Source organism: Heptranchias perlo, chromosome 16 (genome assembly GCF_035084215.1).
Source record: "Heptranchias perlo isolate sHepPer1 chromosome 16, sHepPer1.hap1, whole genome shotgun sequence".
NCBI lineage: Eukaryota > Metazoa > Chordata > Chondrichthyes > Hexanchiformes > Hexanchidae > Heptranchias > Heptranchias perlo.
In genome coordinates this window covers 27,252,137-27,269,448 of record NC_090340.1, presented here as the reverse complement: position 1 = coordinate 27,269,448, position 17,312 = coordinate 27,252,137, and the positions used below count along the sequence as shown (strand labels likewise).

Here is a 17,312-nt window from a genome sequence, read left to right as displayed (position 1 = left end):
ATACTGTAAAATGTTCTCATTATTTGCACTCCAATGGCTATCACTGAACATTGTAAGTACTATACAATAATATTGTATCTTCACAAAATTAGATAGTTAACTGGTGGCATCTTGTGATTTATGAAGACACTAAGTTGTATGCTTGTAAGCGCTGACCGGATGAGGGAAAGGGCAATAGGCATTCGCAGCACTTTCCCCAACTGTTATTTTAATAAATACTTTACAGCAGATCTTTGAGGTTTTATTCTGTTGCTTAGTCAAAAGTGTGAACTAGCTCAAGATGTGGAACTATGTTAAGGGATGCTACAGAGCTGAAGCTGGCTGAACAGTGCCTGTACGCAGGATAACATTGATCATGTCTGCAAAATGGATTATTAATCCTTAATCGAAAAAAACCATAATCTCACTGATTACTATTTGTCCAGTGGCCAGTATTGGGCCAGAGTATGTCTCTTTCCCCTCCCCTCCCCTCATAAAGTAGCTGCTTAAGTGGTACAACATTGTTGGAGAATAGTACAGTGCAGTGGCAGGATACAAGTTCATGTGTGACTTCCATGTTCCCTCTTGCCCATAATGAGTTCCCTATCAATGCCATGTATGAGGTGGTGCTGAATGGAGGCTAGGTATTGTCTCACAGAAAGGGAAAATCAAAGGGCCAGTCACCCATAGTCACTCCTGGAGATGGATACTGAGCAGCCTTGGCAGAGGGCTTGGACTAGGTCACCTGCCTGCTTTCCTTCTTGAATATGTGCATGGAACAGGAATACAAACAACAAAGGGAAAGGGGAGGTTTTTTTTCCTTAAAAAGAACTGATGTGTTGGCCCAAATGGCACAATAGGTGTGTTTGTTATAACCTATGAATGTTTTTACAACACAGTAATAATAAAAGAAATGGCAGTAAGCAGGTGGAATAGGCACAGAAACACCAGAATGCAAGCATGAGTTTCATGAGCATGGGGCATTCTTGGTAAAGAGAAACATAAATTTTTAACTTCTGAACTAGTTCTTGTCAAAAGATTTTACTTCTAGTATCGAATACTAAGAGGTGTTTGAGTTACTGCACTAGTCACTATTTGTTTAGCCATCCGTAGGAATATCCCATTTATTCAGCAGGGCAATGAATAAACAAGCTGTTATGTGTTAGCAGAAAAAGTTGTGCTCAGTTTTTTTAAATTCTCATTGTGGAAATTAGAGATGAATAAGTTTAAGTCATCTATTTATCCTGGGTGAGGGGGTTGATTTACCTCAGTCTATCATCACCCTGCTGACTAACCAGATTGTTACAAGTTTTTTGTCCCAGCTCACTCCTCCACATAATCTCTTGGAAGCAGCTTTGCAGCTGAATGACAGTGGACTGGATTCACTGTCCAGTTAAAATGATGCAAATCATGTGGAGTGTGACTGTACATACGATGGTAAATGCAAAGGGCATTGTTTTGCTTTGTGAATTGTTAGCAGATGGAAAGGGGTTCCTGAGATTCAAGCGACAAGAATTCTGAACCTCCTGAAAGGGGATCTCCTCTTCGCTGGGTGGCAAATTCTTCAGTTCATCCTTTACCTGTTTAAAATAAATTATTTTGTTTAGCAATTTAAACTCTATTTTTTGGTTGCTATCCTTGAAGCTACTTAAAATGCTTAAATGTTTATCATCCATTTCAGCTGAACATTCATGAACATATTTTTTTTTTACTGTTGATGGCAAGCCTAATCACTGAGGTACATTCCCAGCTATTAGGGATGGGCAATCAATGCTGGCCTCGCCAGCGACGCCCACATTCCATGAACGAATAAAACAAAAATGCTAACTAAAGACTTCTCATCATATTTGATGTTACAATCAGTACATCAATTTCTGGAAACATTGGGCCTCAGCTAAAGTGTCAACTTGGCTCAGTGGAAGCACTTTCATCTAAGTCAGCAGGTCATGGGTTTAAGCCTCAGTCCAGGACCTGAGGCCATAGTACAGTACTGGGAGACTGAGGCATTGTCAGGCGCATCATCTTTCAGATGTTAAATTGAGGCCCCGTCTGCCTGTTCTAGTGCATTAAAAGGTGCCCTGGCCAACATTTATCCTCAACCAATACAACCAAATCAAGACAGATTATCTCATCATTTTTCTCATTGCTGTTTGTGGGACCTTGATGTATGCAAATTGGCTGCTGCATTTGCCTTCATTATAACAGTGACTACACTTCAAAGGTAATTAATTGATTGTGAAGCACTTTAGGAAATCCTGAGGACGTGAAATATTCTATATAAATGCAAATTCTTTCTTCCTTAAAGGCTTCAAGCTGCCAACTTGTCCATTAAGCATCTCCTTTCTGTCATAACAGTCCTTAAAAATTTAGTAAATTCTTATTAAATTTTGATTTCTTTTTTGTGGTGATGAAGGTACAGGATGTTAATGTAGGGGAGTGAAACTCCTCTATTTTTGGGTGACGAGACATATTAAGCACAATGTCAACACAGATGCTGAGTAAGGTTCCCTCCACTCTTGAGTGCCCCAAAACCCAGCTTCAGAAGAGCAGCCCTACGGTGCTAGTATGACAGGTCTACTTCTCACACAATCCTGATATTGCGCAGAAGTTTGGGCAGGTTTCTTTTATGGCAACACCTCATAGAAACTGGATCAATGCGGCTCTCAGAGGACCAAATTCTTAACCACTATACCACCCATTTCCCTAACTGCAAACTTTAAATGAATTTAATTTGATTTTAAAGAAAGGAAATAAATATAAACTAAATGGATTCCAGGCATAATGCCATTTAATAATCAGGTTCTTATCACCTAATTACTAGGTCTGGCTACTGATAAACCATTTAGCTCCAAAGTTTTCTTTATGTATTTCTGGACAGATTAAAAATGTATATTTTTGCTACAAGTTCCAGAGATTAAGTGGGACTGTCGAACACAATAGCTTGAAGCTAAACTGACGAGGTATCTAGGGACACACCACAGAAAGAAGAGATATTGGGAATCAGAATTTATGTAAATGGGAAATTCACAGCTACAATAACTTTCCAATTCTTTTACTGTTTGTCATAGAGAGTACAATGAGGCTGCAACTCTTAAAAATCAAGCCTCAATCAGTAGGCACGGTGGGGGGGGGGGGGCGGAATTTTAACCCCCAAGAACGGGTGGGGTGGGGGCAGGTCAGAAGTTAAAATAGTACAATTTTGCAGCACAACCGCAACCTGGCTCCAACATGCCCACTTCCGGGTTTAACGGAGGTACGTTTGACTGCACGCGAGTATCCTGCTCACAGGAGGCAGGTTGATAAGTACAGGCGGGCGGGTACTTATCACAGCAAATTACCTCATTAGCACATTAATTAGGTGATTTTAAATTGAATTTCATAGACCTTCGATTTGACGCCTCCAGCACGGGTTTCCCAGGCAACAGGAATCATGGCAGGTAAGGAGGCAAGAAGGGTCGGACCCATGAGTTATTGCACTGCATGTGGGCCAGAAGGAGCAGGAGTGCATCCCCCTGGCTCACCAAGCTTACCTTATAAACATCCCGCGATTGTCCAACCCCCACACAATGTCCGATGTGTGCCCCCCCACCACGTCCGAACCCCAAAGACTCCGATCTCTCCCCGACAACCCCCACACCATCCAAACCCCAATGATTCCGATCTCTCCCCGACACCCCCCCACCATCCAAACCCCAATGATTCCGATCTCTCCCCGACACCCCCCCACCATCCAAACCCCAATTATTCCGATCTCTCCCCGACACCCCCACCATCCAAACCCCAAAGATTCCGATCTCTCCCCGACAACCCCCCCACCATCCAAACCCCAATGATTCCGATCTCTCCCCGACACCCCCCCACCATCCAAACCCCAAAGACTCCGATCTCTCCCCGACACCCCCACCATCCAAACCCCAATGATTCCGATCTCTCCCCCACAACCCCCCACCATCCAAACCCCAAAGACTCCGATCTCTCCCCCACAACCCCCCACCATCCAAACCCCAATGATTCCGATCTCTCCCCGACACCCCCCCACCATCCAAACCCCAATGATTCCGATCTCTCCCCGACACCCCCATCCAAACCCCAATGATTCCGATCTCTCCCCGACCCCCCCATCCAAACCCCAAAGACTCCGCTCTCTTCCCGATCCAAACCCCGAAGACTCCAATCTCTCCCCGACCCACCCCCCCACCCAAACCCCGAATACTCCAATCTCTCCCCGACCACCCCCCCCCCCCCGACCCCATCCAAACCCCGAAGACTCCAATCTCTCCCCGACCCACCCCCCCACCCAAACCCCGAAGACCCCAATCTCTCCCCGATCCAATCCCCGAAGACTCCAATCTCTCCCCGACTGTTTTCCCATCCAACGCAGCCAGCATGTTAATCTGGCTGGCTGTCGGGCGCGAAACCAGTTGAAATTTTTTAACGATTCCAAAATTGCCCCCTTTTCCCGGCTCCAGGTTAGTATCCAGGCCAAGGAAACTAAAAGCCAACTACATTTCCCAGCACTTTTGTGCACATTCATATAGATACAAAGGCAGGAAGGCTTTGTGTTCAAATAAATACTAACTCCTGGCTTAAAACGTGTCAAGAGTCAAGGACAGGAAAGGAGATAGCAAAGCTTGCAACTGCTCATTTACTCTTAATGTAAGAAAGAATGAGAGCAACATACTGCAACAGTTATATTTCTAGAAGATACCAATCAAAGGAAGTGTATGTTAGTTCTCGAACTGCCGGAAATACCAACCTTTGCTCACACTAGTGATTGCAGTACCTAAAAACTGTTGCAACTCTCTGGCACAAACTCCACAGCAACACTTTCTATGGTTCTTTTCCATCATATTTTGACCTCTTAGCCATTACCTATCATAAACATATTAATATCTGCAGATTTTAATTATAGTACTAGTTATTATGTTGGAGCTGCAAACCAACTACTTGTATAACTATTCTGAAAATCATATGCAGTTTATTTTTTTTGTAACTGAACTAGTGGTCTACTGATGCTAACAACAATACAGGACTAATGGATAAATTGCTAAACCTGTCCATCCTTCACTGTGTGACTTCAATTTTTTTTTAACTCTTACAGATTACAAACAATTACAAATAATTGTGCTGCATCAGTTCTACCAGCATTCTGTACAGACCAATATAAACAATCAATAGGTTAACTCACGGCTCAAATCCCCATGAATTAGATCATATCGCTGAACAAAACCTCAGCAAGTCGGTGGTGTGGTGCTGGAGCTGTGCTGGAATATGGTTCACACTGACCCGGTTTCTACAAAGTGAAATTCTGATCCAAGCCACACCATCTGGAGGAGGTGCAGACTGGCTGTTCAGTGCTCACCCACAGAGTAGGATGGGAGAGAAGTCACCCAGGCCACTCTAACAAACTATCTACTGGCCATTTACAGATCTGAGAGTGGGTCACCTGTTCCCCTGGGACAGAGAATGATGCACAATGTATGGATCATGCTGAAGAGGGGATTTTTTTTTAAGTCATTCTGTGGCACTTGGAACGTAGAACTTGAATGAAATTATTTCTCACATGTTTCTGATTTGGTCCAACTAACCACTATTTCTTAAATAAACCATGTTAATTTCCTCAATTAGAGATATGCAGAAGTGACCAATTAGGAACCAGAAACCTCACAAAACCAGCAACTGCACAAAACCAATCAAATTGCTCACTTTTTTTTCAAACCTACCAATCAGAAACCAGCAACAACCACAAACCAAACATTTTGACTGACCAGCTTCCTTCCCTTAAAAAGTCCCACTCTATAAAATTAAGAATCACATTTATAACGTAAAACATTAAAAATTATATAATTCTGAAAGAAGATACTAAACCTAGCCATAAAGTCAGCCATTTTATCTTTAAAAAGCCTCCAAAAGGTGTCCCCCACACAGGCCCATCCCAATCTTTTGGGCAATGAAGCTTGGATCTTTTCTATTCCCCAGCTTGCATTGTGTACCTGGGCCTTGTCCGCATGAAGAGGCTCACCAACTGGTGAATTCCCAGAATGCACCAATGGCACTCTCCATATCTCACACTGGTGAACTGTAATTCAAGAGAATGTAGCATAAGGCTGTTGCCTTTCACTGAATCTAGAACTGAACAAGGGACAAGAGTTACCAAAAGGACATTATGGCATGCTTTGTGAATGCCCAGTCTTGCAGTCAATTATTTTTTTTAAATGACATAGAATCTACAGCACAGAAACAGGCCATTTGGCCCAACTGGTCTAAACCAGCATTTATGCTCCACACAAGCCTCTTGCAACCCCTTTTCATCTAACCCTATCAGCATATCCTTCTGTTCCCTTCTCCCTCATGTGCTTATCTAGCTTTCCCTTAAATGCATCTATGAGATGTGCTGCTTTAAAGATGCATCTTGATTTCCTAATTGGACAATCAAATCCTTTTCTTCCAGATACAGTCTTTGATTTGGAAAGCTCACTACAGTTTGCCACGTCTCTGGTGATATTAGGCAGGTCAGCTCCCACTTCTCTGAAGGTCCAGTGGTTTTACCTGAAAAGTTCAGCCCTCTTTTCTCTCCCCCCACCTACTCTGCATCATTTTCTGTCTTCCTCTTCCCCCCCCCCCACACTACTCTGTGCCCCCTAGCTATGTTTCACTCACCATTCCAATCTGTGCTCTGCTCCTTGCCCCACTCCTCCGGTTATATTTTATTCCTCAGCTCATAATGTAAATATGTGAGACAAAGCTGTGCTTTAGACTTTGAGCACATATAACCAATGGCATGGGAGATTTTCTATATGAAAATAATATAGAATTTTATTAAAATATACATTATCAGAGATGAGGAAGCCCTTGGGAGTACAGGAAGATATCAGTTGCCAGAGCTAAATTATGCAAAATAACAAATGTATTCAGCTGCCTTAAATTTACATTTAGTTCTGATGGTGTTTTTCTGCCTCAATGGTTATTTCATCTGTTATTGTGCAGTGGTTGGAGGAGACCCTGAAGGGGAAAGCTTTTAACTTTGAGGTACGGGAATTCTTCACGACAAGTCATTGACTCATCCTTCATTTAGTTGCCTGGATTTCCGGCTCAGCCAAATACACCAGCAGAAGTGAAGTGGGTCAGGGCTTCCACCTGCTGTATGGATGCCCCCTGACACTCGTTAAGTTTCTGGGGTCAGGGACATTTAAATAATGTTGGCAGGCTTCCTGACCTCCTGGGAGTGGTTGCGACAGGCCAGCGTGTCTGGCAGCCTCAGGGCTGGGAGCAAAGTGCCAAACTTTTTTAAATGATTTCAAAAAGCCTTAACCCTTCAAGTTTTAAGCCAGCCCTATCCCAGGGCTTGGTTTAATGTCTCATCTGAAAGACGGCACCTCCGACAGTGCAGCATTCCTTCAGTACTGCAGTAGATACTAATCTACGTCATTTTAGTATTTTGTATTAATCATAAGAAACTTAGAGGTAAAAATTGTGAATAGTAATTATTTCTAGCTGTTATCCATATCCTTATTTTAATTTCTCTAATATATTTTGCTGGAAATTTACAGTCGAACAGCTCCTTTTCTGACTCCAGAGTCAGTTGAGGGGAATATCTTTCGCTGTGAAACCAGAACATTTAAATATGCTTTTAATTTGAGCAAGTTTTTTTTTTATTCGTTCACGGGATGTGGGCGTCGCTGGTGAGGCCAGCATTTATTGCCCATCCCTAATTGCCTTCTTGAACCGCTGCAGTCCGTGTGGTGACGGTTCTCCCACAGTGCTGTTAGGAAGGGAGTTCCAGGATTTCGACCCAGCGACAATGAAGGAACGGCGATATATTTCCAAGTCAGGATGGTGTGTGACTTGGAGGGGAACGTGCAGGTGGGGTTGTTCCCATGCGCCTGCTGCCCTTGTCCTTCTAGGTGGTAGAGGTCGCGGGTTTGGGAGGTGCTATCAAAGAAGCCTTGGCGAGTTGCTGCAGTGCATCCTGTGGATGGTGCACACTGCAGCCACTGTGCGCCGGTGGTGAAGGGAGTGAATGTTTAGGGTGGTGGATGGGGTGCCAATCAAGCGGGCTGCTTTATCTTGGATGGTGTCGAGCTTCTTGAGTGTTGTTGGAGCTGCACTCATTCAGGCAAGTGGAGAGTATTCCATCACACTCCTGACTTGTGCCTTGTAGATGGTGGAAAGGCTTTGGGGAGTCAGGAGGTGAGTCACTCGCCGCAGAATACCCAGCCTCTGACCTGCTCTCGTAGCCACAGTATTTATATGTCTGGTCCAGTTAAGTTTCTGGTCAATGGTGACCCCCAGGATGTTGATGGTGGGGGATTCGGCGATGGTAATGCCGTTGAATGTCAAGGGGAGGTGGTTAGACTCTCTCTTGTTGGAGATGGTCATTGCCTGGCACTTATCTGGCACGAATGTTACTTGCCACTTATGGGCCCAAGCCTGGATGTTGTCCAGGTCTTGCTGCATGCGAGCTCGGACTGCTTCATTATCTGAGGGATTGCGAATCGAACTGAACACTGTGCAGTCATCAGCGAACATCCCCATTTCTGACCTTATGATGGAGGGAAGGTCATTGATGAAGCAGCTGAAGATGGTTGGGCCTAGGACACTGCCCTGAGGAACTCCTGCAGCAATGCCCTGGGGCTGAGATGATTGGCCTCCAACAACTACTACCATCTTCCTTTGTGCCAGGTATGACTCCAGCCACTGGAGAGTTTTCCCCCTGATTCCCATGGACTTCAATTTTACTAGGGCTCCTTGATGCCACACTCGGTCAAATGCTGCCTTGATGTCAAGGGCAGTCACTCTCACCTCACCTCTGGAATTCAGCTCTTTTGTCCATGTTTGGACCAAGGCTGTAATGAGGTCTGGAGCCGAGTGGTCCTGGCGGAACCCAAACTGAGCATCGGTGAGCAGGTTATTGGTGAGTAAGTGCCGCTTGATAGCCCTGTCGACGACACCTTCCATCACTTTGCTGATGATTGAGAGTAGACTGATGGGGCGGTAATTGGCCGGATTGGATTTGTCCTGCTTTTTGTGGACAGGACATACCTGGGCAATTTTCCACATTGTCAGGTAGATGCCAGTGTTGTAGCTGTACTGGAACAGCTTGGCTAGAGACGCAGCTAGTTCTGGAGCACAAGTCTTCAGCACTACAGCTGGGATGTTGTCGGGGCCCATAGCCTTTGCTGTATCCAGTGCACTCAGCCGTTTCTTGATATCACGTGGAGTGAATCGAATTGGCTGAAGACTGGCTTCCGCGATGGTAGGGATATCGGGAGGAGGCTGAGATGGATCATCCACTCGGCACTTCTGGCTGAAGATGGTTGCAAACGCTTCAGCCTTGTGTTTTGCACTCACGTGCTGGACTCCGCCATCATTGAGAATGGGGATGTTTGCAGAGCCTCCTCCTCCCGTTAGTTGTTTAATTGTCCACCACCATTCACGACTGGATGTGGCAGGACTGCAGAGCTTTGATCTGATCCGTTGGTTGTGGAATCGCTTAGCTCTGTCTATAGCATGTTGCTTCCGCTGTTTAGCATGCATGTAGTCCTGTGTTGTAGCTTCACCAGGTTGGCACCTCATTTTTAGGTACGCCTGGTGCTGCTCGCTTGGCCTAAACCCACAAATACTTGCAGGATTGAGTGTGAATCAAGATTGAGTCCTGATGCTCGACTTTTTCCCTCCCCGGTCAACTGTGCAGGAAGTTACTAGCTGTCCCAGTTAGCAGTCAAACCCCCTGTGAGGAAGTTCCCGTTGGTTTTACAGCAACGTTCAATCCATTTGCACATCAACCACACTCTGGATTCTAAATTTGAACAGGAACCATGTGTAAAATGTCAGTGAGCAGAATACATGCTGACTGTAACATCAGCCGGTAACTACTTCCAGTCAGGCGGTGGGGACAGGCAGAACAGTGACATTTGGGCAAGCGAATGGGAAGAGACACAGCCCAACTAATAACAGCTATAAAATTTTACAGGATTGCTGCAAATTGGAAATATAGGAAACATATATTTGTTATTAAAATAACTAGTTTCACAATATTCAGCACTGCTGTCAGTCCATCTGATCTGTTTCCTGACCAGTCAGTGTGGTGGGGGAGGGGTCCCACCAGTTTCCACCCCCCCCCTTCACCTCCTGAAAGTGTTGACTTATTGGTTCGGCTATTATTCCAGAGATTTATATCTCAGTACCTCTCCCAAGTGTCTATTCTTCATGTGTTAACCTAGACAGTGTCAGTTGAGCATTCAATTGTGGGGAGCGTCACACCTCAGCCAACCCTGTCCTCATCTGATAGTCAAAGATATGAACTTCCCCACAGGGATTATTGGATAATGATCAAGAGCGGGAGCCCTGGCCAACTTTCTCCTCGATAATTCAGGGGTGCCAAAGTCAACATTCTCAACCCTCTACTACTGAGAACAGCAAACTCAGCACTGTCCTGGGATCAGATAGGGCACTTTCTTAATCCTTACGTTCAATGAGCCTTAACCAACTAAGCCATCAGATATACTTGGGGTAGGTGTTTTTTTAATGCAGTCTAAGTGGCTGCTTCGTGAACCACAACAGCTATAACACTTCATCTTGTGTACATCAGCTTCTGTGATGTCTTTTCTATTTTGTGAGTCCTTTTATTTCCGCTAAAAATACTGTCAGGCTCTCCTTGTGGCTGAGTTTGTAGTACGGATCTACTTAGACTAATATATGCTCCAGCGGTAACGGATAGTTATCATTGCTAGAGCTGTCCTGACTAATCATCACTTGTGCACTAAGTAACTATCACTGATATCTGTGCAGGATGGCAGATTTGACCTGCTTGGAACAATATCTTGAATAGGAGAATAGAGTAGTCTCTTGACTGCTTCAGGCAGCTTTCAAGTGCAGATTTCAATCAAAGTTTATGAAACACGTCAATGGGCAAGCACTTCACAGTTTGTGTACTGAAGCATTTCCTCATAATTATAACAATCATTAACAGTGGGAAGGGGAAGGGGAACTGTCTAAGGACTACAGCTATTTAGCCTGGATTCTGTCAGCATACAAGCCAGCCTAGAAAACTTGCAAAAGCTGACCAATGTGTCAAAAAAACTAAGCACTCAGAAATTACCCTGAACGTAAGCCTGTTGCAATACTGAAAGTGCAGTGGGAAACGGACATATAATTTAATTGTACTGTATATATATATATCCAACATTTCTTCACCCATTGGAGGAATAATCACATGAAAATCTTCTGCAAGTGTTGAAAACGCAAGATTTATTTTCTGTGGGAGATGTCTAGGATTATTTCCCACCCTGCCCCGGCAAAATTTTCATTTTTGGCTTTATTTGGTGCTTTTTTTAGTATTTTGGAATTTGCAATGAATATGGGCATTGAATGAAAAGGAAAGGTCCTTCGCTCAATTTTATTGAAAACTACTCTCTAGTTGCCATTTGGGAATTAATTATTTCTCTTCACATTTTAAAACTTCTTTCTCCAATTAATTTCCTTAAAAAAAGATGCCTAATAGCAAATGGGGGATTCGACTCAGTCTTATTGACCGTAAGATAATTCCAGTCAGGGCTGAAGACAGCAGATTTAGAAATATAAAATAGTCCGTCAAATATTGTTGATATTCATAGCTTAATAGATGACTACAGATGGGAGCAAAATCGAAAATATTTGTGACATTGTATTTCCATCCCGTTATTTTCCTTCTTGGGTAACCGCTCGTCATGTCTCACTCCCAGACAAGAGGCTGCCACTAAGCCTCTGAAAATACTACCTTGTGCTGAGCACTTGGAGGTAAATGATACTGACTCTCCCTTTGAATTTTCCTCCGCTCCCTGATGGCATGGCTGTGACTGCAGATCCAGTCGTACCACTCAGAGCATGGTCTATTCATATACCAATGCACGGTAGCACCACCTCACAATATCTTCATTCATAAATATTATTTACACAGGGATACATGGGGAAAAAAGGGAATGTTGACATTTACTCCCAATACTTCTTTTCCCAGAGGAACCTTGCCACCACTGTTACATTGGCATCACTCTCATTATTCAACATAACACAAACACAGTGACAAAGTAACATGCCCCAACCACCCACCCCTCTTATTTAGCTTTCTTACCTTTTCAACTCTTTGAAAAACCCGGAGAAAGTTGTATCGTAGTACAGCTTTTAATTCTTCTTCTGTCCATTTGCGCCTCAGTAGTTCCTCAATTAGTGCAGGATATTTTGACACATCTTCTAGACCTTGGGGGAATCTGCAACCCACCACAAATGTCAGGAGATAATTGGCAACGTAGCAAAAGAAGTAGTAACTGTTAGAATTACACCGCATACAAACCCAGTTGCACCATCATAGTCTCCACCTATTCCAACCGAACTATATCCAGCAATCTTCTTGATGTGGTCGAAATGATCTGTAACAGCAGGTGCAAATTGTAACCGACCCTGACGAAAAGTCCAATATTCTCTAATTTTGTCCTCAGCGAAGTTCAAAATTCAAGGTATTCATTACAATGAAATCAAAAGTAATTAAATTTGTTTTAAACAAAACACATGCTGCTTTAATGTCAGTTATTGAGCGTATGAGATGCAGATTTTTAATTTGCTTGTATTGATTTACAACTGCACCATGTAATAACAGACCCAGATATTATCCCACCTTATAGAATTTACAGCACAGTAGGAAGCCATTCAGCCCATTGCACCTGTGCCAGTGCTATCTCTTCAACTGGAACTAAACCCATTTCCCAGCCCTTCCCCCCCCCCCCCCACATACTTTTATATTCTTTCTTTTAAAATACTCATCCAATTCTCTTTTATGTTATATTCTCTGCCTCAATAGTTACTGGGGCATGGTTTCGAGGTTCAAGTCCCAGTGTATTTACAGCTTTGTTAGGACAGAATCTCTGCAAGTGTCAGTTACGATGTGGGATGCTGCTTAAAGCTCTGCTCTATATTTATCACAGCAATGTAGCAGAGCAGAGGCGATGCCAGTCCTTTGTTACAGTTCATAATTTATTTTTCACAGCACCTCACCTGCAGAAGCTTCATGCTCTAGTCTCATCTATTCCACTTTGATTTACATACTCCTGAGCTTTTCACTTCACCAATCCCCTGTACCAATCCCCCAAATATGCTTTTCCACCTGATTAGTGGATTAAATTCATATTCACTTTATAAATATACAAAAAAATATACAGTTTAACAATGGGCAAATGATGGAGGCTCAGTTCAGCTTCTTTAAGGGACATGCCCTTTGATTTTGATCTCGATATTTATCCAAAATCAAAGCACAGCTTTTCTCTGCATCTCCTCAACATCTTATGAGTATTGCCACCCTAAAACATTTTATGAACAGGCACATAAGAGAATTTTATCAAAAAGCACAATTTCTAATTTGGCTGAAAATGGGAACGTCAAAGGATTTATCCCTACTAAAATAACAAAGGGGCAGATCAGCACACCATTTCCTTATCCTAATACAATTGTTTAAATCATGTACCTGCAACTATAGAAATATTGGAAGACTTCTGACAGGCCACAAAACCAGAGTAAAAGTTCACCATCACTAGGCCTTCATTCTTTTTCTGGAAAACACACACAAAAGAAAATTGCAGCTTAACTGAGCACTCAATTATTTATTTAATCCTCATTTTTAAAGTCACCTTTGATTTCTACCTCATCTTCAGATCTTCCTGTGCAATCCCTGGCTCAGAGATTGGGCAGGTAACCTGCCTCCAGGCTTCTGCCAATAATTTCCTTTAACTTGTCACCAGATGGGGCATGAGGACAGCCTGGGGCAACTCTTCGAGTTTTTCTTCCCTCATTGTAAAGCATCTGTTGGCCTGCATTTGACATCTTCCTTCTGATGACACAGCTGAGATCAGGGACTCACTGCGTGGGGAAATGACCAGCACAGAAGCATGCTGTTCCCCTCTGTGGCGTAGCACGTTGGAGAAATAATATACTGCACCACTGTGCCACCCAACACTAAAATACCACTTTTTATAAAATCAGAAGTATAGAAGGCTTGGCTCTAGTAGCCAGACCTACATAAGTGAGTTGCCATAAAATCCTAAGTATAACGGTGTAAATAGAGGTTCTGCTGCACTTGCGGCAAAGTTACTGTGATGGAGCTCAGAGGAAATTCCCGACCTATGTATTACATTATACTTTACACTGAGCCCTGCTCGTGCCTAATGATGGTAGATTCTCCTGTGCAAATGTAGATTCTCCACTGCTACTGCAAGTCTGCGTTATAGATCAGTAACTTGTAATTTAATGTGTTCCATAAACAGTTACTAAAGAGAAGCACATACTAGAGTTGAGTTTAAATCGCTTACGACCATGTGAAGAAGTTTATCTGGAACATTCCTGGGATGTTTGCAGATGGCATAGGCAGAGGAATGACTGAATATAACGGGTGCCTTGGAGATCATAAGGACAGTTTCTGCAGTGTCAGCGGCAGTGTGCGACAGATCTATTATCATTCCCAGTCTGTTCATCTCCAGCACGACCTCCTAAAATGTCAACATAAAATTTCTCATTGTAGTTACACAGTTTATTGGTGGATCTTTTATTGAAGGCCCACATGAAAAACCGCTATAACTACTGTTAGAACTAAAGTGCTTAACTGAAATTAGATGGAACAAAATCAGCATTGATTAAAATTTTTTAACCTTTTTAAACTTTCCTTTCATGCTCATCAAGGTGACTGATGTCAGTCAGTGCTGGGGAAAGAAACACTTTCCATTTCAGGCAGCTAGTGTCAGCATCAAGCACTCCCAGGCCAGGTATATCCCAGCCAGATATAGCGTACAGCTCTGCCCCAACCTCAGAAGAACACTCCTTACTGCGCCAATATGAGAGTTTTATACTTTCCCCACCTACTGTGCTTAAGCCTGTCTGAATGACTTTGCCAGTTAGTGCCAGTTTCTGCTGTAGGCTCATTTCCACTAGCAACTGGACTGAGACTGCCCAAACTAATTTCACACAGGACCCCTACAGTCACCAGACAGAGACAATGTCCAATCCATCAGTCTGGGCCAGATTGGAGCCCAGGTCTTCGAGGTGAAGGTGTTTAACCCTGTCAGGTGAATGTAAAAGATAACACGGCGCTATTTCGTAGAAGAGCAGGGGAGTTCTCCCAGGTGACTTGGCCAATATTTAACCCTCAATCAACATAACTTAAAGAAAATAGCTATGGTCCATGGTTTTGCACCTGCAGCTATGTTGCTGCTGGGAAGCGCTAAACAGATGCCGAGTGCTTTCTGACAGAAGAAAACAAGAAGTAGACTGTCGCTAAATTGTTGACACCCCTCATCGTCAGTTCACAGCACCACACTGAGAGGCTGGAAACAGGTCTCCATCTGTCCTCTAGGCTACACTTCAGGTGTGGTCTGGGGGGGTGGAGGGGGGAGGGGAGGGTTGAGGAAGATAGAGCCTGCATAGCTAATTTTTTTTCTCATTTTACATTTTACGATTATAATATTAAAAAAAGTTATAACAATTATAAAGACAAATCTTGCATGTTTTTTAATCTTCCTCCCCTTCCCTTCTCTCCCTCTTCACCTCTCCTACTCCCTCCTGCCCCTCTTCCCTCCTTTCCTCTTCTCTCCATCCCTCCTTTCCTCCTCCTTCCTCTCGCTCTCCCTCCTTTCCTCCTCTCGCTCTCCCTTCTTTCCTCCTCTCACTATCCCTCCTCCTCTTCCCCTCCTTTCCTTCTCCTTCCAACTTCTCCCCATCCCTCCTCCCTCTGCTCCCTTTCCTCCACCCTCTCCCCAGAGGGAGGCAATTAAACACAGATAAAACTCCCAAGAAGCCCAAACTATAAATTTCCTCTGGATAACATTGCTATGTCCAAACTACATCACTGATTCACTAACTAATTTTGATGCAAGTTTAGGCCTTGAATTTCCTCCCAAAATTGGCACTAAATATGCTGAAATCTGGACAGGCAAAGAAGGCAGTTACGGCAGGACCCAGATACACTGGGTTTCCACACATCATTTTCCTTGGATTTGGCGTTAGTGCTTAATGGTTCTGCCCACATACGGGTGAGCGTATGAGCCATGCAAATGAGGGAAATATGTCAAACACACCATAATTCCTGCCATTTCTGCCCCAGCAATGCTGGGCACAAGGGACACCTATGTAATCCCTGGCCTCCAGCATTGCTAAGGTCCTTGGGAAGGAGACTAAATTTTAAATGGCCAGTTTCCCTATGGCAAAAAGTAATTGATTTCAGTAGGAAAGCCATGAGATTCAAAACCAGGCCATTTAAAAAAAAAATCTTTGAAAGCTATGCTGAGGTAAAGCACCACAATGAGTTTCTGATCTGATGCCCCAGTTACATCGTAAATGGCACAGATGCTTGCAAGCATCTGTTCCTGACAAGGAAAGCGGGCTAGGGTCTGGGGTGCAAATAGTAAGCAGGCGGACGTCCTGTCTCACGAAGGATCTGACACCTTTATGACTGTGAGGAAATTCAGGGCCTAACGCACCAGTACGCAATGCTATGGATCAGTGAGACATGGGTTTGTGTCTGAGACAAAAATGTACTTTGTGTCTAATTAGATGATTTATTCTTCATGGCTAGAGTCAGCAAGAAACCGGCCTGAGAAATTAGTTTTGTGTCAGTTTTGCAGCCAGAGAACCATGTTTAAACTCCGTGCCAGCCAGCAGAAGAGCTGCTCTAGTTTTTGAACAGTAGCTTGTTCCACAAAATAAAAAGTGAGTTTAAAGTCATAGAATGTGTGTTTAGAGAGAAATTGGGTGATGTCTTTATTATTTTATGTATTGAGGAGCACAGGGAAAGGTATGAGTCATTGTTTTATACGATTTACTGTTTATTCATTGTCTTAATTAAAACCACTTGCTGATTTATAACTCAAGTCTCAGTCTCGTCAGAATGTACATTCAGGCCACTTTTCCAAAAGAGTATATTGTGCGGCAGCATGTGATGCATTCCAGTAGCTGCTGTACAGATTAAGAGTTCTCTGTTACAATCCCTGGGTCTCCTTTTCCTTTACTCCAAATTGTAGGGGGCATGAGGTCCACTTATGGAGTAGCTGGTGACGTTGAATCCAAGAAAATGTCTAGTGTTAGAATCCAAAACATAACACTCCCCACATCACTAAGTTCCCGATATAAGCTGGGAGGAAACCAGGCATTTCCCCATCCAGCCAGCACAACAGTCATCAGTGTTACGAGCTTCCTAGCCGTTGGTTTAGCAAAGGCTTAACAGATGCTCATCCACCCTCCCAACCATAAATAGACATGAGGTCAAAGGGGAAAATTGACTTAGGGATGGGGTAGATTGTACCCTCAAAAAAACAGTGCTC

General features: G+C 43.5%; 1 protein-coding gene across 1 annotated transcript in view; it reads right to left on the bottom strand.

Annotated features, from left to right (window-relative positions):
• Positions 1-17,312, bottom strand: part of dpep2 (dipeptidase 2) — a 49,564-nt gene continuing 32,252 nt past the window's right edge. The window contains exons 7-11 of the mRNA XM_067997568.1: positions 14,313-14,489; positions 13,472-13,556; positions 12,308-12,383; positions 12,089-12,224; positions 1-1,559 (exon numbers count right to left, since the gene is read on the bottom strand). Of these exons, the coding sequence (XP_067853669.1) occupies positions 1,362-1,559; positions 12,089-12,224; positions 12,308-12,383; positions 13,472-13,556; positions 14,313-14,489 (672 nt within the window). The 3' untranslated portion in view covers positions 1-1,361. The remainder of the gene's footprint in view (positions 1,560-12,088; positions 12,225-12,307; positions 12,384-13,471; positions 13,557-14,312; positions 14,490-17,312) is intronic.